Source organism: Cebus imitator, unplaced genomic scaffold (assembly GCF_001604975.1).
Source record: "Cebus imitator isolate Cc_AM_T3 unplaced genomic scaffold, Cebus_imitator-1.0 Scaffold28, whole genome shotgun sequence".
Taxonomy (NCBI): domain Eukaryota; kingdom Metazoa; phylum Chordata; class Mammalia; order Primates; family Cebidae; genus Cebus; species Cebus imitator.
This window is the reverse complement of record NW_016107343.1, coordinates 1,194,659-1,217,814: the sequence shown is the minus strand read 5'-3', so window position 1 is coordinate 1,217,814 and position 23,156 is coordinate 1,194,659. Positions and strand designations below refer to the sequence as shown.

At 51.7% G+C, this 23,156-nt stretch overlaps 1 protein-coding gene across 2 annotated transcripts; it reads right to left on the bottom strand.

Moving 5' to 3' along the window:
* Positions 1 to 7,212: 7,212 nt before the first annotated feature.
* ANKK1 (ankyrin repeat and kinase domain containing 1) lies at positions 7,213 to 19,842 on the bottom strand. 2 transcript variants are annotated; one of them, XM_017523297.2, is made up of 8 exons: positions 19,536 to 19,842; positions 14,138 to 14,432; positions 12,830 to 12,981; positions 12,441 to 12,490; positions 11,669 to 11,824; positions 10,253 to 10,371; positions 9,589 to 9,625; positions 7,213 to 8,665 (listed from the first exon to the last, which is right to left on the bottom strand). In XM_017523297.2, exons 1-8 carry the CDS (start codon positions 19,718 to 19,720, stop codon positions 7,362 to 7,364), a joined length of 2,298 nt encoding a protein of 765 aa, XP_017378786.1. In that variant the 5' UTR covers positions 19,721 to 19,842; the 3' UTR covers positions 7,213 to 7,361. The 2 variants fall into 2 exon arrangements, with proteins under 2 accessions (XP_017378786.1, XP_037592576.1); XM_037736648.1 differs by having other exon boundaries at positions 7,320 to 8,668; positions 19,536 to 19,785.
* Between the last annotated feature and the right edge of the window lie 3,314 nt (positions 19,843 to 23,156).

Sequence of the window (23,156 nt, the reverse complement as noted above, 5' to 3'; positions counted from 1 at the left end):
TATCTGCTGTCTTCCTCGGGGAATAGTTATTGAGCAACTCTTGTGCTCCAGTTCCTGGGTGAGGTGCTGGGATTAAAACAGTCAAGAATGATCATGAGCCCTGCCTTTGTGAGTTCCGTTTAGTCGGATCACAACAATCTGAGTGCTGTGATCAACAATTTTCCCCCAAAGCAGAGCCCGGGGAGGGCAGACACAGCACAGGCAAGCACCGCTCACCTCCAGTCACCGTTCTCCTAGATGATGTGTGACACGGCAGCCCTGGTGTGTCTTGGCCTTGAACAATTAGGTAGGGCACCAGTGGGGACAGGAAGACTGACAGCATGGACCACTCCTTCCGCATGGCTGGGGCAGGAGGCTTGAAAGAAGCAGCTGCAGATTCCGCACTCCAGGTGGACTCAGCACAGGCACAGCCAATTGCCTGCAACTAGAAACACTGAAGCCTGGCCTGCCTTGCAGGTATTCCCAGCATCCCCTCCCATCTGGAATCTCTTCCCAAAGCATCCCTGTCCTCAGGGACTGCATACCTCCTTTTACCTGGTGGCCCAGTCCTCTCTGTGCCCCACTGGCTCATTGCCCTCCTGGACCCCAGGACCTGGGCTGAGTCTGCAACTTTGGTTCCCATCTGCGCAGGGCCCTCTCTGCAAGCTTTGCCCTCCGTGATGGCATGTTCTTCTCCTAGCCCCCCCGGAGTGAGGGGCATTCTTATCGTCTCCACTTAGAGAAGAGAAGCCTCTCATACAGAAAGGGTAGCTTGCCTTTCAGGCTACATCTTCTGACTCTACATCTTAGATTGTCCATTCCAGCCCAGCCTCCTGACCAGTCTGAGTGCAGTTGAAAGAGGCTAGGATGATCAGAAGATTTTTTTTTTTTTTTTTAAAGAGAAATAATTCCTGTTTGGGACTGGATCTGTAGGGTCACAGCCTGGGGTGCATGTAAACAGAACTTGGGCTGCTTCAGCAAGCAAGTGGGTGGGTAGTGGGGGGAGAGCAGGGGGTGCAGTTATTAGTGGGGCTTCAGGAGTGAGAGGGCCAGCTGGGCATCTGTGTGCTATAGGTTCCTCTCCTGCCAACCAGGTGACCCTGGCTCTGCCACACTAGGTTCTAGGGATACAGGGAAGCAGGAAGCTGGTGCGGGGAGAACAGACCATCTTTGGAGTGGGGAGACCTACCCTCGCTTTGTGGGGTTAAAGGGGAAGTGGGAAGGGGGTACCTGGTAGAAATAGCTTCCTGCTTCCTCTCCCATCACAGTTCTGCTACTTGGCAAATAGGGCCTCACTGGAGCAGAGACCCAGAGAGGTGCCAGGAGAGGGAATGGCAAGGAGGGCATGTGGAGAGACCTTTCACTCCCAGCTGGAGCCAGGGACAATCCCAAGTTCATAGGAAGTGCTGTATGACCACTACCCTTGCATGTGGCTTTCTCCCATATTGATACCTGGCTGTGAGCCCCAGAGCTGCATGTGAGGCCAGAGAGAGGGGGCCACCTCCCTGGAACCCCATGGCCAGGGGGAGTCAGAGCTGCACAGGAAGTGAAGGATGGCTAACAGAAAGTGGGGAGGTGGTGCAATTCGAGGAATGGGAAGGGAAGGGCCTGGAGCTGGGGACTGTGCAGAGACAAAGCTGGGCCGCCCACACCTGAATTTTCCTAATCAGGTCCAACTTCGTACATGCTGTCCTGTTGCCCCCAGGAGTGTGTAAGTTGTGGGGAAGACACATTTGGGGGCCAGGCTCTGTGCTGCATCCAGGGCAGGGGAAAGCATGGGAGGGGCAAGAGAGGCAGGACACTGTCCTATAGGAGACAACTCCCATTGTTGGTTTCCTCCCAGAGCTGACGCCGCAGACCTGACCCAGGCTCTGGGAAGAGCAGGCATGACCCGTTAGTGGGGATGTCCCTTTCCCTATAACTGACCTGACCCCTAGGTGTTTCCCAGGGGGTCTCAGTGTCTCAGCCCACACCAAGGCACTGAAGGAGAGTCTCCCTTTCCTTTCCTGAATGCACTGGCAAAGGAAAATGGGCAGAAGCTTCCAAGAGCCTCCTTGCCAGAAGGCTCCCAAAGGATGGGCTGTCTTTGCCTTATTGCAAGAAAAACATTCCTTTGATTTAGGAGGAACTGCATGAAACAAATGTGTTGAGTGCTTATTAACTGCCTTGCCCATTGACTGGCGGGACATCAGATTTAATTCTTACAATGACACAGAAATAAGCATTATTGCTGCTAGGTGATACCATCAAGCTAAGATAGTTTTAGGTCTGCCTGCCTGGGTCCACTAGATCCAGCCATCCACAGTTTCCCTCCCTGACCTCAGCCCAGCCTGGCTCCTACCCTCTGTCCCTTACATTACCTTACACCAAAAACCCCTGCTGCCTTTAGTCTAATTCAGTGAGCAGGGAGGAAGCACTCTCTGTGCCCCAGATGCCAGGGCACTAGAGGACTGGACAGAACACAGAAACAAGCAGGGCATGGTGATATGGCATTCAATGAGCAAGGAAGGTGGACCTGAGAGCAGCTCTGTCAACCTCACTGCACTGGGCATTGGGACATAATGACCTTGGGGAAGGAGGGGGCATCTTCAGGGGGGCAAACAGAGAAGTCTTCATGGGCAGGGACAGGCAAGTTGGATCTGGAAGGACCCCGGCAGGTGCTGGTGGGAGAAGGGGACTCAGCATTAGCAGGAAGAGGGGACTGGGGCTGTTGGGTGCTGCAGCAAGGCTTGCTGGGTTTCAGAGTGGGCTGGAGCCCCAACTCCCTGGAGGCCCTCACCTGTTGGTGAGATGTGTTTTATAGGTAAGTGCAGGGGGCATCAGGGAAGGAACGTTCCTGAACACAGGCTCATCCCAGAGCTGCATGTTCAGGGAGTCCCAGGGCTCCCTTCTTCCTCTCCTCCCTGCCACAGGCCCGGAGCCTTGCATCCTCCCCTCCTCAGCCCTGCGCCTTGTCATTCTCTCCCTGGGGCTCAGTCCCCCCAGGTTGGCTTTGGAGAGGGACATGGTCTCCCCAGTCTCCTCATTTCCTATAGGCCTTTTCAGCCCTGATGAGTTTTCTGCTGATCCCTGCAATCCCGCCTCCCTTCTAGACAGTCGCGGTAGCCCGTATGGGCCTCTGCCCTACACTTTGCTGTAGAGACAGCTTGCCAAGCCTCCCTGCTCCTTTAGAATTCCCAGCTTCATAATTGGAGGGTTCCACCAACAGCTTCCATTTCCAGCACAAGAAGGCATCCAGGTGGAACAATCTGGGCTATCTGTGTCTCTGGCTAGGGGGTGCCATCTCTCAGGACCCAGGAATGTCCTTGGGGTGGAATGGATTGGTTCAAGCAGAGTTTAGGATGGGATAGGAGGCTGTCACATGGGTAAAGGGTGATGAAGGGGTTACCTGAGCAACATTGGTGAGAAAGGACAGGAGCAGAAAACCAGAAGAGGAGAGAAGTGACGGTGAGTACCAATGGGTGCTGGAGATATGCGTGATCTAAGTGCATCCCTGAGATAACAAATCTGTTATAAATGCAGAAGCTGCAGCCCAGAAAGTCTGGGTGAAGTGCACAGCTAGCAAAGGGCAGAATTGGGATGCCAACCCAGGGGTGCCAGGCTCTGAAGCCCCTAGGGCAGGGTCCCCATTTCCCACCACTGTCCCCCATTTCCTCATTCTGCGCACAGCTGAAGAGGTCTTTAGGATTTATGGCATGTTCTGATTGCATCCTCCTTCTGCTGGGAAACTGACAGCAGCTCCCAACTGACCCTCATCCTGCATGGGAGCTCCAAATCAGAATGGACGTTAAGGTCTCCCCACCGAATACACACCCCCTTGACCTGCGCCTGGATAGCACTGCCCCTCCATCGGCTGGTCACTGTCTGCTCCCATAGTAGCTGTGTCTCTTTCACATTCACCAGCCAATCCTCTCCCCTGCAGTCCAGTCCAGGCTTTGCTCCTCTTCTGCTCTGTCCTTGTCCTCTCAACACCCACATACCCACATCTCCCAGAAAGCCCTCCCTGATCAACCCCTCGCCACACGGCAACTGCCTGGAGGAGGCGAGACACGTATAGACTTTGCTAGCTACCCACATTTAGTTTACTGAAATAAAAAACTTGATTCCTTGGTCACACTAGCCACATTTCAAGTGCTCAGCAGCACCTGTGGCTGGCGGCTGTCCTACTGAGCAGTGTGGATGTAGGTTTCCATCCTCCCGGTGCTAGTCCTAACTCCTAGTTAGGAGTTTGGATACCTTCAACTGAAATGGGGTAAAAAGGGTGAAGTCAGGCTTGTGGAGGGAGAAAAGAATGCTCAGTTTCAGACACTCTGAGTTTTAGGAGTCTACGGGACCTCCAAGTGGAGATATCCAGTAAGAAATTGTGGAGCTCTTATCCCCTGATCCCCAGTGTCCCCTAAATAGGGCTTCAACTTCAACTAGAGATCCTCTCCTTGGGAATTTCAAGGGCCTCATTCAAACCCAATTTTAAACATTCCTAGGGAAGCTCTAGAAGGCAGCTGTGTTGAAATGGGACTCAAGGTAGATACTGTGTGTGTTTGTGTGTGTGTCTGTGTCTGGCTAGGAGTGGCTTCAGAGGGCAGAAGAGGATGCTGGTAGGCAATGCAGGGCCATGTTGGCCAGGGCTGGCCTGAAGTCACCACTCCTGTTCTCTCTTAGAGGAAGGAGGTGGAGGCATCTCCCTCAGACTCAGGATCACCAGGGCTGAAATGATTCCCGGGGACAGCTCTGTCCACATCTCCATGGCATCCCTGTCATTCACTGAACACTAGGTGCAAAAGGATCACCTAACTTTTCTAACTCCTTTTTTCAAGGCTTTTTCTCAGTGCTCAGCTCTTTCCAACAGGATCAGCCAGCCACTCTTCTCCCCCTTTGGCTCCCTCGTGATCACTCCCACTGATGAATCTGAGCTCCCCTGGCTGGGAGTATGTAGCCCCAGACCCTTCTCTGGCTCTCGTAGAATCTAGTTTTAGAGTTAGCCTCAGATTTCAGAGTGGAAGGAGAAGGAAACAGCCTTATGCCTCCTCCGCCTCCCTCCTGCTCTCGCATGTTCTGGGAAAGATAGAACTCCTAGGGGCCTCTTTAACTACAAGTTTACCTAAGGCTTAGTCTCAGTGAGACTAAAGACATTGAGCTGGGCAGCTAGCAGGGAGTAGGAGGATGGAACAGTCAGCTGAATGCCCACTGCCTCCAGTCCCCAGGAATCCAAATGGGAGAGAAAAAGACCTCTGACATCCAGGCTGTTAGCTATTGACTGCAAGGTTATGCTAAAAAGGGGGAGAGAGAAACCATGGGATGATCCGTTGCTTCTCAGCTCTGGGTGCTCTTTAGATTCACCTGGGAACTGTCAGTGGTGCTCACACTAGGATCCTACCCTGGAGGTTCTGGTTTAATTGGTTGAGGGTAGGGCCAGGTGTTGGTACATTTTAAAAGCCCCTTGTTCAGGAGATTCTAATGTGCAGGTTCAGTTTATAACCCTGGCTCTAGGACACACTCTAGCTTCCTGGGCTCACATCTGGCTTTCCACGATGGCTATAAGCTATGGCAAGGCAGTGGTGAAGGGCCCAGGGTCCAACAGGCTGGAGCAGTGGTCCAGAGGCCAAGTGACAGAGGACTCAAAGCTGCTAGCTCTGCTGAGGACTTGTTAATTCAACAGGACTGCACGTGGGCAACAGATTTCCTCTGCCCCACCTCTCTCACCCCATGCTGATGCCAGGCTGCTGGCCGCATGCCCAGCCTGGAGTGCCCAGCCCAGGAGAATGACATATAGAGGGAGGCCTGCCAATCAGCTTGGCTCAGAGCTGGCCAATAGTTGGGACAGATGATTTCTTTTTTCTGACAGTTGCAAAACATCCTTGAGTGGGAAGGGCTGCCTCTCCTGTGCTGTCCAGCAGTGCGGGGAGGTAGAAGGAGCAGGTTAGGACCCCAGGACACTCATCCTGTCCCCACTCCCTCCCAATTGTTGGCTGTTCTCCTGGAAACTGAGCTATAGGGCTCTGGTCACATAAAGTTAGTGTGAACAGCTCTAGCCACAACCAACAGGACAGGACAGGACAGGTGATAGGCCTGGGTGTGGTCATAAAAATGAGCCCTGCAAGCTCCATACTGAGTCCAAATAACCCACCCCTCACCATCACTGCCCCCCACCTCCAACTCCCTCTGCTGCCCCTGCCTCCTACCTTCATGTGAACTCACGCACACATAAGCACACACACATACCCTACATTAGACAAATTGCAAACACACAAGGACACCATACTAACACTCCTGACCTCCACAGGCCAATCCAACTCTAAACAGGAAACTCAGAGACACAGCTTTCTTGACTTCAGAGTTTGAAACCTGGCCATAAAACTGGACACGATAAAGGGTTGTGCTGAACCAGGGACCTTACATCTCCATAGGGTGACTTATCCACAGTTGGAGTGTGCCCTTCCTATACCCCCAGGAGGCCATGAGGGAGACCCAGGCACTGGGACCCGGGGCACTGGAAAGGTGTGGTCAGTGTGGCAACAGGTGGCTGGCTAGGACTTTAAATAGTGAGCAGAAACCTTCTTTGAACTTTTAGCTTCTGCCCCTTGAGCAAAGCACGTGTGTCTGGCTCTCCTGCCCCAGCCTGAGGTAAGGAGCCAAGAACACAAGACAAGAGACGGGAGAATCCCACTTTCCTCACCGCTGTGCCTCCCTCCATCTTCAGAGGGGGTCCTGCTAGGATGCAAGGGCCCCTGTGAATTCAGAGGCAGGTAGCAAAAGATGCTTGGTGTCTTGGACTGGAAAGGGAATCCATTTGGGGGGCTTGTGTCCCCATAAAGGAGGAGGAGGAGGCCTGGGTTCTGTTGGAAGTGACTTGGAGGGTGTATTGAAGGCAGCTCTCCAAGCCAGGGCCCATTCCTCAGCTACGGCCACAGTGATCCCCTCCCCATGCCTCCGTCACCCAGGTCCCTGTCTCCTCTCAATGTCGAAGGGGCAGGTGAAGAGTGCAGATGGGGAAGACGCCCTGCCAGAAGCCCAGTTACACTTCCATCAATTCCAATCCATACAGGCAAGGGACCCCAAGATGTCTAAATATCTTTCTTTCTTTCTTTCTTTTTTTTGATATGGAGTCTCACTCTGCCATCCAGGCTGGAGTACAGTGGCACAATCTCGGCTCACTGGAAGCTCGGCCTCCCTGGTTTAAGCAATTCTCCTGCCTCAGCCTCCTGAGTAGCTGGGATTACAGGCATGTGCTACCACACCTGGCTAATTTTTGTATTTTTAGTAGAGACAGGGTTTCTCCATGTTGGCCAGTCTGGTCTCGAACTCTCAACCTCAGGTGATCTGCTGCCTCAGCCACTCAAAGTGCTGGGATTACAGCCGTGGGCCACCATGCCTGGCCAAGTTGTCTAAATTTCCATTTGGGCTCCCTGCTCAGAACCATCCAGAGTGGCCACTGACGGCTCCTTGCTCTCGAGGAAGGTCATGATGCCCTGCTTCTGGCTGTGGAGGGCCAGTTGGAGGGGCGTGCAACCCATTCCATTCTGGACGTCCAGCTGGGCACCTGCCTTGACCAGCACTTTGAGGATGGCTGTGTTGCCCTTGAGGGCAGCCAGGTGGGCAGGTGTCCAGCCCACCTTGTTGCGGGCATGGACATTTGCGTGATGTTCCAGGAGGTTGACGACATTCATAAAGGTGCCCCTGTGGACCGCCAGGTGGAGGGGTGTCCAGCCTGACTGCTCTGCAGCATTGGGGTCAGCCCCACACTGCAGCAACACCGACACTACCGCCTCCTCCCCGTGGCATGCAGCTAGGTGCAGGGGAGTCCAGTTCATAGCTCCAAGGACACCCATGTTTGCGTGGCTCTCAGCCAGCAGGTGGATGATCTCTAGGTGGCCCTTGTAGGCTGCTAGATGCAGGGGTGTCCAGCCCTGGTGGGTGGGCAGCTCGAGGCTGGCTCCGTACCTCAGCAGCATCTTACAGATCAGGTATTTGCCCCTGGCAGCTGCAGTGTGCAGTGGGCTGTAGCCACTATGGTCAAGGGCGTTGGGGGCTGCTCCACTCTTCAGCAGGTGTTGGATGGCCCTCACTTTCCCCCGCTCCACTGCCAGGTGCAGTGGTGTTCTCAGGTTTCTCTGCCGAGCATCCAACTCCGCCCCCTGGCTGGTCAGCAGCTTGACCAGGCTAACATGGCCAAAGTAGGCAGCCACGTGGAGTGGGGTCTTGCCCTCAGTCTCATGCAGGTTGGGGTCAGCCTGACGGGAGACCAGAAGCCGTGCCACGTTCTCAAAGTTATTCTGTGCAGCCAGGTGAAGAGGGGTCCACCCCTCGTGTTCCTGGGTATCCACACGGGCCCCATGGTCCAGGAGCAGGCGCGCAGTGCGGTCATCCCCATTCTGGGCTGCAAAGTGCAGGGGGGCCCAACCGTCCTCGTCTACCAGGTTGGCATCGGCACCATGTGCCAAAAGCAGGGCACAGAGGTCGGGTTGCTGGTCCTGGGCGGCGATAAGGAGGGGCGTGTATCCAGAGGCCGTCTGGCAGTCCACGTCTACCTCATGGGCCAGCAGCAGCCTCACCTGCTCCACACTGCCCTGGGCTACCAGGAAGTGGAGGGGGGTGACCTTGTTCTCATAGATGCGCAGCTCCTCATAGCTTGGGACCGCATTCTCACAGTCGGAGAGCTGAAGGGCCCTCTTCAGGTAGTTTCCTGAGTCTGCTGGGAGGAAGATGGGGTTGAAAAAAAAGACCTGTGACTTGTCCAGAGGTTATCATGGCCATCCCCCTATCTCCTGGAAGTATCATCCGGGAACAGAGGCTAGAGCAGGAAGGGCAGTGCCTTTCCTAAGCAAGGCTGTCTACACAGTCATGACTGTTACTATTCGAGTTCAGGTTCCAATGTCCTGGAGAGCTGAGTCCTGCTGTCCTTTCCCCATAGATGAGGCGGAAAGAGCAGTGGGCTCAAGAGGCCTGGGTGTAAATCCCGATTCCACCCCTCAACATCCCCTGACCTTAGCCAGTTCTCTGCCTCTTTGAGCATCCATATCTGGATCAGCAAAGAGGGGAAAAACCATGATCAGCCCATTGTACCAGTGGAAGGACAAATCATATAGGTAAGAACTCAGGTGAGGGCCGGAGGTGAAGTGAGGAAGTGTAATTGGAAATAAGCTTGTGGTCGCAGCTCTATGATCTAAACTCCCCTCTGAGGTCTTAAGGATCACCATCCTCCTGCTCTACCCCGTGGAGTATTAGAATTAAAATGACAAAAATCATCACTACCAAGGCCTAACCTCCACTGGTTTACTCAGTCTAGGGTGTGCCCAAGGCAAAACATTTTTTAAAAATTCCTGAGCAATTCCAACATGCAGCAGCCTTGAGAACCAATCCTTCACCTCTCAGGTCAGGAAAGGGGGAATCTGGTCTTGGAGGGACACAGACCTGAAGGGGAGGCAGCTAGGCTCTGTGAGGGGATGTGCATTTCTGAACATGCAGCTGGGTGCTGGAAAAGGGCCCCCAAACCCTGGATGTGTGACAGGCCTGGGGAGGAAGGAGAGGTTAGGGGGATGGGGCGAGGGTGTGGTTTGACTCTACTTTCTCTGCTGTGAGTTCTCTGGTCCCGTCTGTGGCACCCGGACTCACCGCTGTCCATCATATCCTGGTTGATGTCCTCATTAACCTGGCGAGGCATAACCAGCAGGCGAAGGGCAGATTAGTGGCGCAGTTCTAGGCTGTGCCCTCCTCCCCTCTCTCGAGCGTTCCTGGTCACTGTCAGTACCTCATATCCCACCCTGTCCTGGGAGACCCTTATCCTTTGCCATGACTATCTCCAGCTGTCTAGAGGAAAACACTGAGCAGGAGACGTCCTCAAGAAAGAGGCAGCTCAGGGCCTTGCCTTCCCCTTGGGCCACTTGAACTTCAGCGTGGATCTGTGAGTTGAGCCAGGGGAGCCCCATGCCAACCCATGGTTGGTTCCCATGTTAGAGTAGGGACAGGAGAGCAGAGGGATGGTGTTGATACCCACAGCATGAAAGCTTGGGAAATCCAGGTCTTCCTCTGCAGGAGGGGACTCTGCTTGGTCCCAAACATGAGAGAAGGTATGTCCTTCCCAGGGGCTCTGCGCTTCAGCTTCCACTATCCCTTGGAGCACCTTACCACAAATTAGAGAAAGGTGTCCCCTCTGGATGGGGGTAGCCCTGAACTGGGCTGTGCATGAGTGCTCTGTGTCTGACCAGAAGTCACAACAGTCTACACAGTGGGCTCCAGCTTAGCATGACTGTAAGGACTGCCCAGCCCACATACTCACCTCCAGGGGCTGGCGCAGCGACAGCTTGCAAGAGACCTTCCTGGCCAGGGCCTCACTCTCTGGGTCTGCCACAGGACTCTGCAGCAGTGACAGCAGTATGTCTGTCTCGATGGTAATGTCTGCTCCATGAGGGGGAGAAAGAGAGGAAAGGAAGCAGCAGGCTGGCCGGCAGTATCCTCCCTATTTTAGATACCCTAACATTCCTGTATCCTCCCAAAATCCATTCCTGGGCTCACACAGGTTCATATACATGCACAAGAAGGCAGAAAACCTGGATCGTGGTGAGGCAACTTCGGCAGGGCACTGACCCTCTGAGTTATTAGGGTCCTTGCCTACAGAATGAGGGGGCAAGGCTAGGGGACCTCTAAGATGCTCATATTTATAAACAGGTGCATTTTCAAAGTCCCCAAAGAACTGGTTAACCTTATGGGCCACCCCCAACCTGTGACCTCATGGCCTGGAAACATTTTACAAATAAGGAAACAGTAGCTCTGAAAGAACCCAGGGCTGCCTGGAGAGCTTGGTGACAGGGCCAGGCCCAGATGCTGTGGCTTCTGCCTTTTGGTACTGAGGGTTTCTACTCCACCTTCCACAGGGACATGCATTAACACACACAGAGCCCAGACCCCATCCTCAGTTGCTCCTGGCTCCCAGTGCCACCTTGCCAGCCCCGTGATGCAGTCTGCCTTAAAAAGTCTTAGTGCCAGGTGCGGTGGCTCACACCTGTAATCCCAGCACTTTGGGAGGGCGAGGTGGGTGGATCACTTGAGGTCAGGAGTTCGAGACCAGCCTGACCAACATGGAGAAACCCAATCTCTACTAAAAATACAAAAATTAGCTGGGCATGGTGGCTTGTGCCTGTCATCCCAGCTACTCAGGAGGCTGAGGCAGGAGAATCACTTGAACCCAGGAGGCGGAGGTTGCTGAGATCGTGCTGTTGCACTCCAGCCTGGGCAACAAGAGTGAAACTCCATCTCAAAAAAAAACAAACAAACAATAGACCTACTAGGCCAGGTACAGTGGCTCACGCCTGTAATCCCAGCACTTTGGGAGGATGAGGTAGGGGGATCACATGAGGCCAAGAGTTTGAGAACAGCCTGAGTAACATAAAAAGACCCCACCCCTTGAAAAAAAATTCTAAAAATTAGCCAGGCATGGTGATGTGCTTGTAGTTCTCACTACTCAGGAGGCTGAGGTGAGAGAACTCCTGAGCCCAGGAGTTTGAGCTTATGGTGAGGTATGTTCGCACCACCACACTCCAGCCTGGGCCACAGAGACCCTGTCTCTGAAAAACAAAAGTTCTTCTAGGCCATAGTGCCAAAAGTATCTCTGCATAGCTCCCAGGAATACTCAGTCATCTCCCCTCCCAGCCCAGCCCAGTTCCCAGTCCCTGGGCGGAGGATGCTGGATTAGCACCTAGAAAGCATGGCCTCTTCTTAGGGTCCTGGTCCCAGCAGTGTTTCATGAGGTCCACCATCTGCTGGGCCTCGCTTGGCCACTGGTCAGAGACAGGCTGCAGGGAGGGCCGCATACCTGCCGCCACTCGGATAATAATCATCATCATGTTGAAACCTGCAAGGGAGGCCCAGGCTGTGTGGGTGCTGGGAGGCAGGGCTAGAGGGGAACTGGAGAGGAAAGTGGGGGCTCTGAGGATCCTGACAGTGTATACATGCAGTGGGGGCCCCACAAATGCTTGGTGTGTAAACAGCTAGATTTTCAACTGACTTGAGGTTCCGTCTGGCTCCAGCCAAATCCCAGACCAGACATGACGCCACATTGCAGGTCTGTGCTGTCCGAAGGCAGCAGAACTGTTAGACAGGCCTAGGCAAAGGCTCTGACTCTCAGCGTTGCAAGGTTGCCCAAGTTTCCTGCATTCTTTTTACCTGGCATCTAGACGGCAGGGGGCAGGGGTATGAGAAGGCAGAAAGGGCACTTTGGAAGCAAGGAAGTTGGAGCCACAAAGCATGGGCTGGGGGCTGGGCTGACTTTTTCTTTCCTTAGCTGTAACATGAGCTCTAGAAATAGAGGCAGGAAAGGAGGGTGAGGAGAGGAATCCTTGAAGAGAATACAGTTCCATACAAACCTGCCACTGAGCTCCCTTTCAACCTCAGTCCTCCCACAGCCCCATCCAGGAGCCCATCCCAGGGGCCCTCCTGCCACCCCACACAGAGCCACAGCTGCCTGCTACCTGAGTATGGTTTCTTCTGAGTGAGGAGCTCCCAGATGACAATTGCAAAGCTGTGGATGCAGAAAATGCTTTCTGAATGACTTAGTTGAACATCCAACATCACCCCAGCCCGGAGGGCCTATGGTTCACACAGTCCGAGGCAAGCCTCTCCAGTCAGAGTCCTCTCCATCCTTCTACCTCTCCAGCCAGCGTCCTCTCCATCCTTCTACCTCTCCAGCCAGCGTCCACCCCACCCCTCCGCCTCTCCAGCCAGAGTCCTCCCTAGCCCTCCGCTTTGGGCCAGACCTTATCCCTGCGCTGCCTTGCCCTTTGGGCCATAGGGGCCAGGCAGGGTGGTGGCAGCGAGCTGCCTGCTGGGTGTGTGGCATCACGCCCAGCCTCCCTCTCACCTGTACACATCATATTTGGGCCCTGGGGCCTTGTGACTCTCCAGGAACATCTCAGGGGGGATGTAGCTGAGCGTGCCCCGCAGAGCTGATCTCTTGATGTACTGCATCTGGGTGGACTGTTCCATCCACTTAGACAGGCCGAAGTCTGAAATCTGGGAGAAAGCAGGGGCAGGGATAAGGCCATGATAGAGCCTAGTGACCAGAAAACAGCTATGGCTTCTCACCCCCGCTGCGATCTGCCTGTTCCAGGGTAGAGTAGTGGTTTTCTATGACACTCCCTCCTAGTGCTACCACTTACTCTCTGGATGATCTTGGCCAAATTACTTATCTTCTCAGAGCCTCAGTTTCTTCATCTGTAAAGTATTAGTAATATGAGCATTTAACTCAGTGCTATTGTGAGCACTAAATGAGGTACCATGCAAAAAGCACTTAAACAGTGCCTGGCACGTAGTTAGGATGTGGTAGATGTTACCATTACCCGGAGACTATGGACGAAGTTGCCACCTTCAGTGAGCTGTTTATCCCACGCCCTGAAACACGTATACAATGGACATTTACCTTCCCTTTGCTCCCATCCATTGGGCCATTCACTTGCCAAGTTGGCCATGCATTGAGGGCCAGTATGGCTGTGGACCAAGGACTGGGCAGCAGATAAGGAAAATGAGACAGCCCCCTCACCCCCACCAGCAGACACTCCATATCCTCGTAAATACTTATTCAAATAGGGGATCCAGTCCTTAATAAAAGTGTTTCACAAATGATTGTATACTTATGTTGGGGTTAGGAATATGGAGAATCAGAGGTACAGTGACAGTATATAATGGGCACCTGCTGGAGTAGATCAGGGAAGACCTCTCTGAGGAGGTGACGTTTAAGCTGAGAGCTGAATAGTGGGTATGCATTTGCTAGATAAATAGGGGGCAGTGGGGGAACAGAAGGTGCAAAGTATCTGGGGCAGAAAAGAGTGCAGCGTGTTTTAGAAAGTCAAAAAACGTCCATTATGACCTTTCTTAGGGATTGTCTCATTTACACACGTCTCCATCTGAGTAAAAGAAAGTGCAGGAGAATAGAGATTATTCTATCCAATTTAGAAGTGGAAAACTGAGTCCAAAGAGGGTTGCCCAGCCTCATGCCCCAAATTTCACTGCTTAGCCTTCTCTGTTGCAGCGTGATCCCTGCCTTTAGAATATGTCCATGAAGGGAACTGCTTAAAACTCTTGACAGGCCAGTCAGGCAGGTGGATAATTCTGCTCACCTGGAGGGAATCCTCAAAGTGAAATGGGGCAGGGGATCGGCCAGAGCCCTTACTTTGACATGCATGTTGCTGTCCAGGAGGATGTTGCCCGGCTTGAGGTCCAGGTGGAGCAGAGGTGGCTTAATGCTGTGCAGAAAGTTCATGGCCAAGCTGGTCTCATGGATGATGCGGAACCTGAGCTGCCAGCAGAGGCTGTGGGTGGGCAGTATCTTCTCCAGGGAGCCATTGGCCAGGAACTCCATCACAATGCCCAGGGGCTGCTTGCACACCCCGTAGATGGACACGATGTGCTGAAACTTTATCTTTTCCATTTTGGCAGCTTCTTCAATGAGGTAATTTACATCGGAGCTATGGAGAGGGGGAGCAAGATGTGGAAGAGAGTGACCCATTCACTACCACAGCAACCAGCAGAACACATAAACTAGCAATGAGGCCAGGCTCTAGGGACCCAGAGAAGCCTTGGGAACTTGCAAGGTAGTGGAAGAGGAAAGAGAGCCATGAAGCGATACTTAACTGGCAGCATAGATTACAGTCCAGTAGCAACAAGGCAGAAAATAAAGGAATTTGCAGGTTTAGGGGCCTGTCCATTCTGCAGAGGTAGCCACAAAAAACAAACAAACAAACAAAAAAACATGTATCAGAGTTTGCCATTTATTTTGGTTGCTTGTTTCTATGATTATCTCACCCAGTAGATTTTTGTTTCTGGGGGATGGGAGCAAAGGGCAGATAAATCCCTAAAATCTAAGTAAGCCCCTGGAGGACCAACATGATGCCTCACGCTTCTGTTTTAAAACATCATTTATTACCATTTTAATTATGGAAGTAATACATATACCTTATAGGAAACGTAGGAAATCAGAGAGCTATATACAGAAAAATAAACAATCAGGGATGCAACCCTCCAGAGCTAGCCTCTGTTGATATTTTAGTACAGCCTTTTACTATCCACCTTCAAGGTATCTCTTTCTCTTTCTCTCTCTCTCTCACGCCTTCCTTCTTCTCTTTCCCTTCGGACACACAGTATGTGGAGCACGAGCAGCACTTCCTCGCATTGCTGTTCTCCTGAAGCATGATCTTTAATGTTTGCACAGTGTTCCATTTTATGGATGAAGTGTAATTATTCATCTTTGCGATTCCCACAGCACATTGCCATGCACTGCACAATACATCTTTGTTGAATTGGAACAGAAGTCAAGACTTAAGGGAAGGCCTTACAAAATAAGTATTTGCAAACCCTGTTGCTCATTTCACTGTATGTGCCCACAGAACAGTAAAAATGCAAATTGTTATAGACTGTTTTGGGATTGCGGGGATGGGGATTAAGGAAAAATGACATATTTGTGAGCACAGTGTTTGCAAAACTGTGATGGTGCTGTAGCCAGAGCCTGCTGGCAATGTGATCCCAGGGCCTCCGTGGGAAGCCAACCAGAGAGCCCCAACCTTTGGGAAAAACCTCATGCTCTCCCTGGCATCTGGACAGGTTGGTTAGTGTAGGTTTCTCCTCTTCTTGTTTACTTGTGTCAGAGATCTCTTTTTCACCTCTGTGATATTTTTAATCTGTCTTCTCTCATCCTCTTGGGTTCACAGGAACCAATGACATCTGCCATGACTTGGAAAAAAGCATGGGATGTGGGGATCACACTTCCCTTATTTCAAATCCCAGTTTCACCCCTTAATATCTGCATGACCCTGGGCAAGTGAATCCTCTGGGCCTCAGTTTCTAAACTAAAAACTGGGAATAATTGTAACTGCCTTGCACAGCTTGTTCATAGCTTCATACCCAGAATTCTTGAAAGCGTTTACGGCTGTCTCTCCTCTTCCTCAACCTGCTGCACCCACTATTGTCTAGTTTCTGGTATCTGCATTTCCCTGAACACCTGTGGCTAAGGTCATCAACAGCCTCTATATTGCTACATCTCACCAATAATTTTCAGTTCTCAGTGGATAGTTCAGGTCTCTGACTCTTTTTCTTGAAACTCCATTACTTGAACCATGTGTCAACATTCTCCTGCGTTTCTCTTACCTTTACCGTCATTTCCTCTGTTTCCTTTGCAGACTCATATCATGTTACTTGACCACGGGGTTTGGTCCAAGCCCCTCTTCTCTGCTCCTCTCCCTCTGTAATCTTTCTCTAGTCAATCTGACATCTCCAGTTGGATATTCGATACCAAATGCGTCTAAAGCTAACCTCCTGATTTTCCCCTGAAACGTGCTCTTCCTTCAGCTTTTGTCACTTCAGCGAATGAGGCCTCTGTCCTTCTTGTCCTCGGAATAGAACCCTGGTGGCATCTTTGACTCCTTTCTTCCTCTCACTTCCTACAGTCAAGTCTTGGCAAATCTAGCCAGCTCCACCTTCAAATGAAGTAATGTTGAGCAAGAAGCTGACCAGTTCTCACCACCTCTCCCCCAAGGTGCATCTCGGCCCAAGCCTCCTAATTGGACTTTCTTCCTCTCCACAATCTATTCTCAACCCAGCAGCCAAAGCCGTATTTTAAAATCGAAGTCACATCATGTCACTGCCCTCCTCCAATGGCTCTTTTCTCATTCACAATAAAAGCCAAAGTTCTTTCATGGCTGACAAAGTCCTGTAAGATTTGTCCCTAATCCCAGGAATAGCTTGCTGACTTCATCTCCTACTAATCACTCCCTTCTCACTCCACCCCAGTCACATGGGGTTCTCACTATTCCTCCACCATGCCCAGTGTGGTCCCACCTCAGAACCTTTGCACCTGCTGTTGTCTCTGCCTAGAACACTCCTTCCTCTCTACTCAAGTGGTATCTAATTAGGAATGATTTCACAGAGAAGTCTATGTAAAAAAGCAACCCATCCCAACTCTTATCTCCCCCATACACAGAGGGCCACACATTCATATTTTTAGACTAAACAATTTCTTGAAAAATCAGACTTCTCAACTCTCCTTAGATATTTTAATCGAGAACTGTCAGGTGGTCACAGTGCTATAGCTAAAAAGTTTATTATTCATTTGCTTATTTATTTTGTCTTCCTCATTTAGATTATAAGCTCCACGAGGATAGGGACTGTTTTCTTCACTTAGTGCTTTGAATGAATGCATCTCATCCATGCTGTAGCTTTAATGATCACTTATAACGAATGACTCCCAAGTTCTAATATTGTCAGTGCCAGCCTTTACTCTGAAGTTCACTTGACAACTCTTCTTGACTGTTTAAAGGCATCTGAAACTCAACAGGTACGAAGCTGAACTCATGATCTTCTTCTCCAAGCCTGGGCCTCTTTTCATATTCTTTTCATTAATTGCCAACACTGTTATTTAGTAAATATTGATTGAACACCAACTATGTGCCAGGCACAGGAGACAGAGCTGTGACCAAAACAGACATTCTCATGGAGTGGACATTTTAGTGGATCCTCCATTCCTTTGGGCAAGCCAGATATCAAGTTAGCCTTAATACCCCTCTTCCTCATCATGACCCTCCCCAAAAGTAACCCATACACCATAAGCACCAAGTCAGGTGAATTTTTATCGTCTAAATATAGCTTAACCCATTCCTTTCCTATCTCCACTATCAACACTCCAGTCTAGCCTAGATCATCCATCTCTGGTCAGAATGAAGATAATAATCTCCTAACTTGACCAGCATCTACTCTACCCCTCCCAATGCATTCTCCATGCTACAATTCTGATTAATCCCTCTCGTTATCACCATCGCTATCTGGTTGTTAATGCTCAGTGGTTTTCCACTGCTCTTTCACTCTGCCAACTCCAACCATGATGGCCTTTTCCCATCTTTGTACTTACCATGCCCCTCTTGCCACAGATTCTTTGCACAACCCTTTTGTCTATTCTTGGAAAACTTTCTCCTCCTCACCTAGTTAATTCATACTCATTCTTCACATTTCAGCTGTGGTGTAACTTTCTCAAGGAAGCTTTTTCTGATCTCAGTCAAGCTTTCTATTAATGAGTTCTCCTTGAAGCATAAATCTCCTCTTCTTAAGCTTCTCACAGTAGCACATTTACATTTACATGTGGGGTTATCTGGTTAATGTCTCTCCCCACCCCACCCCAGGCTGCAAGCTCCTGGAGAGAAAGGGCACATCCGTCGCATTCATCATTAATCCCAGGGTATAGCACAGTGCCTGATACATAGTAGGAGAGCAATAAATGTTTGTCAAGTGGATGAATGAATGAATAGCTGGAAAGAGGATCTAGTGAAATAATGCATGTGAAGCTCCTAGTACAGTAATCCACACATAGTAAGCCTTAATTATCATGAATTATCTTACCCCTCTACCCAGGGAATTCCCAGAACTTGGAAAGGAAAGTGACAGGAGTTAGCATCAATGTCTCACATCGTAATCATGTCAATGCCATCTGTTCCCTTTCATTCTACGTTCCAAAGGCTATAAATGATTTGGACAAATCCTAGCATAATCTGACCCTCTTCCAAAACCAACAGGCAGATGTTGAAGGAGGAAGGTGAGTGGGCCTTAGGCAATCTCAATTTTCCTCTCTTCATGAGGTGGGTGAAGGTCGGGGAATTGAGTTTGTTGCACCTGAGGCTGTGTCTTAAGAGTTTGCATGGTAATCCCAGAGAACCACAGATAGCATCCAAGCCAGATGTCAGTCACAAAGGCCCCCCACCCGAGGCTCTCTAATTGATGTCCCAGAGCCTTGGGAGGAGGACATGGTTATCATGCTCAGATTTAACATCCCGAGTGTCTTCTTCATGGCTGCAAGGTGCAAGCACACAGCTAGTATTTGCAACTCAGGTGGAAAAGAGACTGGAGCCCATCTCAGTGGGAAGGCAGAGGCCAATGGAAACAGTGGGAAAGAGGTAGGAAGAGAAAAATGAGGTCATGGCAAGGCATGGCTGTAGTGTGCACGATGAGAGCAAGGGACAAATACAGAAACAGAGATCAGAGAGTTCCAGACTTGATCCTTTAGGAGCCTGGACAGGCTATCAGGCCTGGCAGTCTCCATCCCCCAACCACCCCAGACTGCACTGGCTGGGAGGGGCCACCTCCCACCCCCCACCATGGGAAGAGAGAACATGATTCCCTGCAGATCACTGAGCAAAGTGCCATAGCCTCCCAGGAACTACAGCCCTGCCCTGAGAGCTGGGGTGGGTAGGAGGGTGGCAGAGAGTGGTCAAGAGCCAAGAAGGAGGGAAGGAGGCAGGACAAGTTCAGAAGGTCAGATGGACAGAGACGTCTCTGGTGGGTAATTCCCGCTTGCCTTTGACCTCTGTGGAGTCCACAAACAGGTATTGTGTGCCGACTCTATTTCGGGTAGGGAGACAGGTGCGGCTGTGCCTGGGAGGCTCAGGCTACTGAGTGCAATTCAGAAACGCTGCGGGCGACAGTCCTCAGCCCCAGCCTCAACCCACTCCTCCCTTTCAAGCTCCCTGGCCCAAAGCTTGCCCGGCCTCAGTTTCTCCTCCGAGAAAGGGGAGGGCGCGGCGGGCGGGTACCTGGTGGCGCCGGGCGGGAGGCAGGGGGCGCACTTGATGGCGTACTCCGTCCGCCAGCGCCTGTGCCGCGCCTGGAACACCTGGCTGAAGCCGCCGCTGGCCACTTGGCGCCAGTCGCCCTCGAAGTCATCGCGGGTGAAGACCGGGAGGCTGCCCAGCCGCTGCTCCGTGGGGTCGGCGGCCATGGGGTCGGCCCGGCCGCCCTGCCCTTCTCTTCCCTTCCCCGCGCCGCGCTCTCCCTGTGGGGCTGAACCCTGGGTGAGCCTCGGAGCCGCCGCTTCCTGCTCCGCCGGTCGGGTCGGGAGACGGGAACCCGGAGGCGAGCCGGCCCTGCCTCCTTCCCCGCCCAAGAAAAGCCGCTCCTAACCCCGCAAAGGTGGGGGAATCCCAGAGCTGAGCCCTGAGGCCCCAGCAGGGATGGAGCGACCTGGGCCTGTGGAGAGGGTGTGTCCCTCCGAAGCCCCCGCATGTTGCCTGTCTCAGCTTTTGATTTTCCCCATCTTTCTCCAGGGAGGGGTGCTGGGAGAAGGTGTCGCGAAGCTGGAAGAAGTCCAGCCTGAGAAGTTGGACCCAGTTTACTGAGGCCCAGCGCTAAGTGAAATCGGTTTATGTATTCCTGCAATTCATTCAAGAGGGTTTATGAATGGTTCAGGCCTGGACCCTTGCCCCTGTCCATCAAGTATGGGACTCAAACACTTTCAATGGGGATTTTCTGGTCTGAATCTGTTGGTCTGACTGGTTTCATGTTTTGTCTGTTTTTGTTGGGGTTTTGATTGTTTGTTTGTTAGCCAGCCAGCTTTGGTGTGCTAAAGGTTACCAAGGAGAGGTCAGCAGAGACAGAGTTGCAGGGAAGCCTGGGCTCCTGTCTGCACGGGACTCCCTTCCTGGGGCTTCGCTCCATCAAACCTCAGAGGGATGGACACTAGCCTTGGGGTGGCCACGGGGGAGGTGGTCTCCTTGGCCTAGTTACTTAGGGGCAGCTTGTTGCTAGAGATGAGAGGAGGCTCTAGCTGGAGCATGACCAGGGCCTCATTTGCTGGAAGAAGGTCAGGCTGAGCTGGGAGGACCACTCCGCTGTGTTGGGGCTGTCAAAGGGCTGGCCTGAGGGCTTAGGGTGGAGACTTGAGGCAGAAGGGGAGAAAATGTGCCTGTAGAGGCACAGCTGGCCACTGCACAGTGAGGAAACTGTCCTGGTGGGGAAAGTTACCCAGATGGCAGAGGAGGGGTGGTCTCTGGAGAAGCATGGCCGCACATCCTGGTAGGCTCCCCTGCCTTTCTCCGAACTGCCTGCTTCCTTCCTCTTTCCTGGCATCGACTGTGGGCAGCACCTTGCTTTAAAAGTCTGGCGATCAAGTGAGAAGAAAGGAAGGCTTCCCAGGGCTGAGCCTGGAGGTTCTCCTGGCTCCTGGGTCCATGGGATTGCCCTCTCACCTCGGAGACTCTCAGAGAAGGGAAAATTACAAGTGCTTGAACAGATGGGTCTCCCCAGGGGCACTGACAAGTAAGTCATCACCTAGAGACAGGTGTAGCTGGAGGAACTGTGGCCTCGCAGTGCAGTGTCAGCCACTTCTCACCTACATCTGGGTAAGGTGGACTGAAGTCCACAGGGAGCCCTCAGAGTGACCATCTTCAGTCTTGAGGGGCCCACCTACCAGAGGAGGAAGTGCCTTGCCTTTGGCCCAGGCCTGTAGAGCCCCCATCCATGCCACAAGCCCACTAGACTCCCGGGGAACAGTGTAGGCATGATAGGCGAAGAGGGACTCCCCGTGGAAGCTGGAGAACTTGCTCCCTCCATGGCAACTCACCTGCAACTTCCAGGATGAATTCTGGCAAACAGATTAAGGACCAAAGATTGGGCCTGGCGACAGTTGTCATAGGAACCAGTGATAGCCACTATTAATTGAACATTAACTTTGTTCCAGGATCAGTAACTATTTCAGTTTCTGCATTACCTTACAAATATTATCTTGTAATAATGTAAATCTGCAACAGTGTTATGAGGTCAACGTCTCCCTATTTATAGATGAGAAAACTGGCTTCAAGACAATAAGTTGATCAATGGACACATAGCTAGTAAGTGGTAGTTGGTATTCAAACTCAGGTCTCTTAGTTTCTATGGAAATAGGTTGGCCAAGGAAGGACCAGGGAGTAACGTTTTATGAATAAAAAGAAGGGAGAGAGAGTCATGCTCCTTGGAAGAGAGTGGAGGTGACGGAAGCTGCATCTGGAGCAGGGAATAACCCCCAAAGGTATGTCAGAGGGAGGCCCCTCTCTTGCTTTGGCTGGAGCAACGAGGGGCATGATGGAACCCATTGCCTCTGGAGCAGCCCTGCCAGTGCCTGATGGATTTCAAAGCCTCCGCCAGAGAAGCTTGGAAGGTAATAAAGGACATTACCATCAGGGAGACCAGGAGGTCAAAAGAAGTTTCATACCCTCTACTGGGAGGTTGAACACGGAGACTGGAAAGGTGACCAGCCACCTAGCCCTGCGGAAGTTTGACTGAGCCCCAGATCTTTGAGATTCAGTGAGACCTGTCTCAGCTCCTGGAGGAAATACCAGGGGTGAATGGGCTGAGTCAGTTCAGCAGTTCCTGTTGATCCACTTATACCCCAAGTGGCTCTCCAGGACGAGGAAGTAACCAGCAGCTGCTATTGTCTGCCTGCAGAGACTGTCACAGGAATATTGAAGAAAGCACCATTTCTAGAGTAGGGGACAACCAGGGCTCAAGGCAGGTTGCCAGGATCCCAAACAAAACACCTCTGAATTTCTCACGGGGTGGATATGGAGGAACTGCAGGGTAAGGGTGTGTTACTGCTGACCCACCTGTTGAAACTCTCTGCTACGGGTTCAAGCACCCCTGAGGGTTCTGAGGAGTCAGGCAAAATAGACACATTCATTGACCCACAGCGACTGGAGCATGTGACTGGGCTGTGCTGCTCCTTTTAGCTGTCTTACGTGGGCCAGGACAAAGGCCTAGTAGTCTTTGGATAAGTTCTGGAAGAAGTTGTAAGTGGAGGGACGCTTTTTGAGTATAAGGTCATGAGGCAAAGAACTCCTGGATCTCTCATTAAAAGTGGGGTGAGGTTTAGGGATTTGCAAAACATCAAAGTCAATCAGAGGCTGCTGGTTTCTTCCCTGTGGTCTGAGTGCACAAGTCCCTAGGTCCTGCCTGGTTGGGAAGTCAACAGCCAGTGTGTGGAGAGGAGAAAGCTGGGAGGTTGGGAGGGAAACTCTAGCTTTACCCATATCTACCTACAAATGGGACTAGAAAATGAGGTGGTTATAGTTCAACTATGACCCACACCCACCAAAAGGGACAAAGAACAGGTTCTAGCCATAGAAGTTTCACCCCAAAATGCTCTGAGTCCTTCAGACTGACCTCTATCAGTGTATCTTGTTTGGGCAGATTGAGAATGGAAATGTTCTGGACTTGTAATTATTAAATGAATTTTGTGTGTATGTGTGATTGTCTTTGGGGAACCTAAAATTTTTAGCCTGCCCCTCCCGGACAAGTGAGTTGCTACAGTAGCTCTGTAGTACTTTAGAAGATGCTGAACTACGATGTGAGCCTTTCCCCAAACCAGAATGACAAGCTATTTGCATACAGGGAAGTTTCCCGGT

Excerpts from the sequence above, each read along its gene's own strand:
- ANKK1 (XM_037736648.1), bottom strand. The coding sequence starts at position 19,720 with ATGGCCGCCGACCCCACGGAGCAGCGGCTGGGCAGCCTCCCGGTCTTC. Across the intron at positions 12,982-14,137 it reads ACAGCAACATGCATGTCAAA|ATTTCAGACTTCGGCCTGTC; the intron begins GTAAGGGCTCTG and ends GCTTTCTCCCAG. Across the intron at positions 10,372-11,668 it reads GAAGAGGCCATGCTTTCTAG|ACATTACCATCGAGACAGAC; the intron begins GTGCTAATCCAG and ends CTCATGGAGCAG.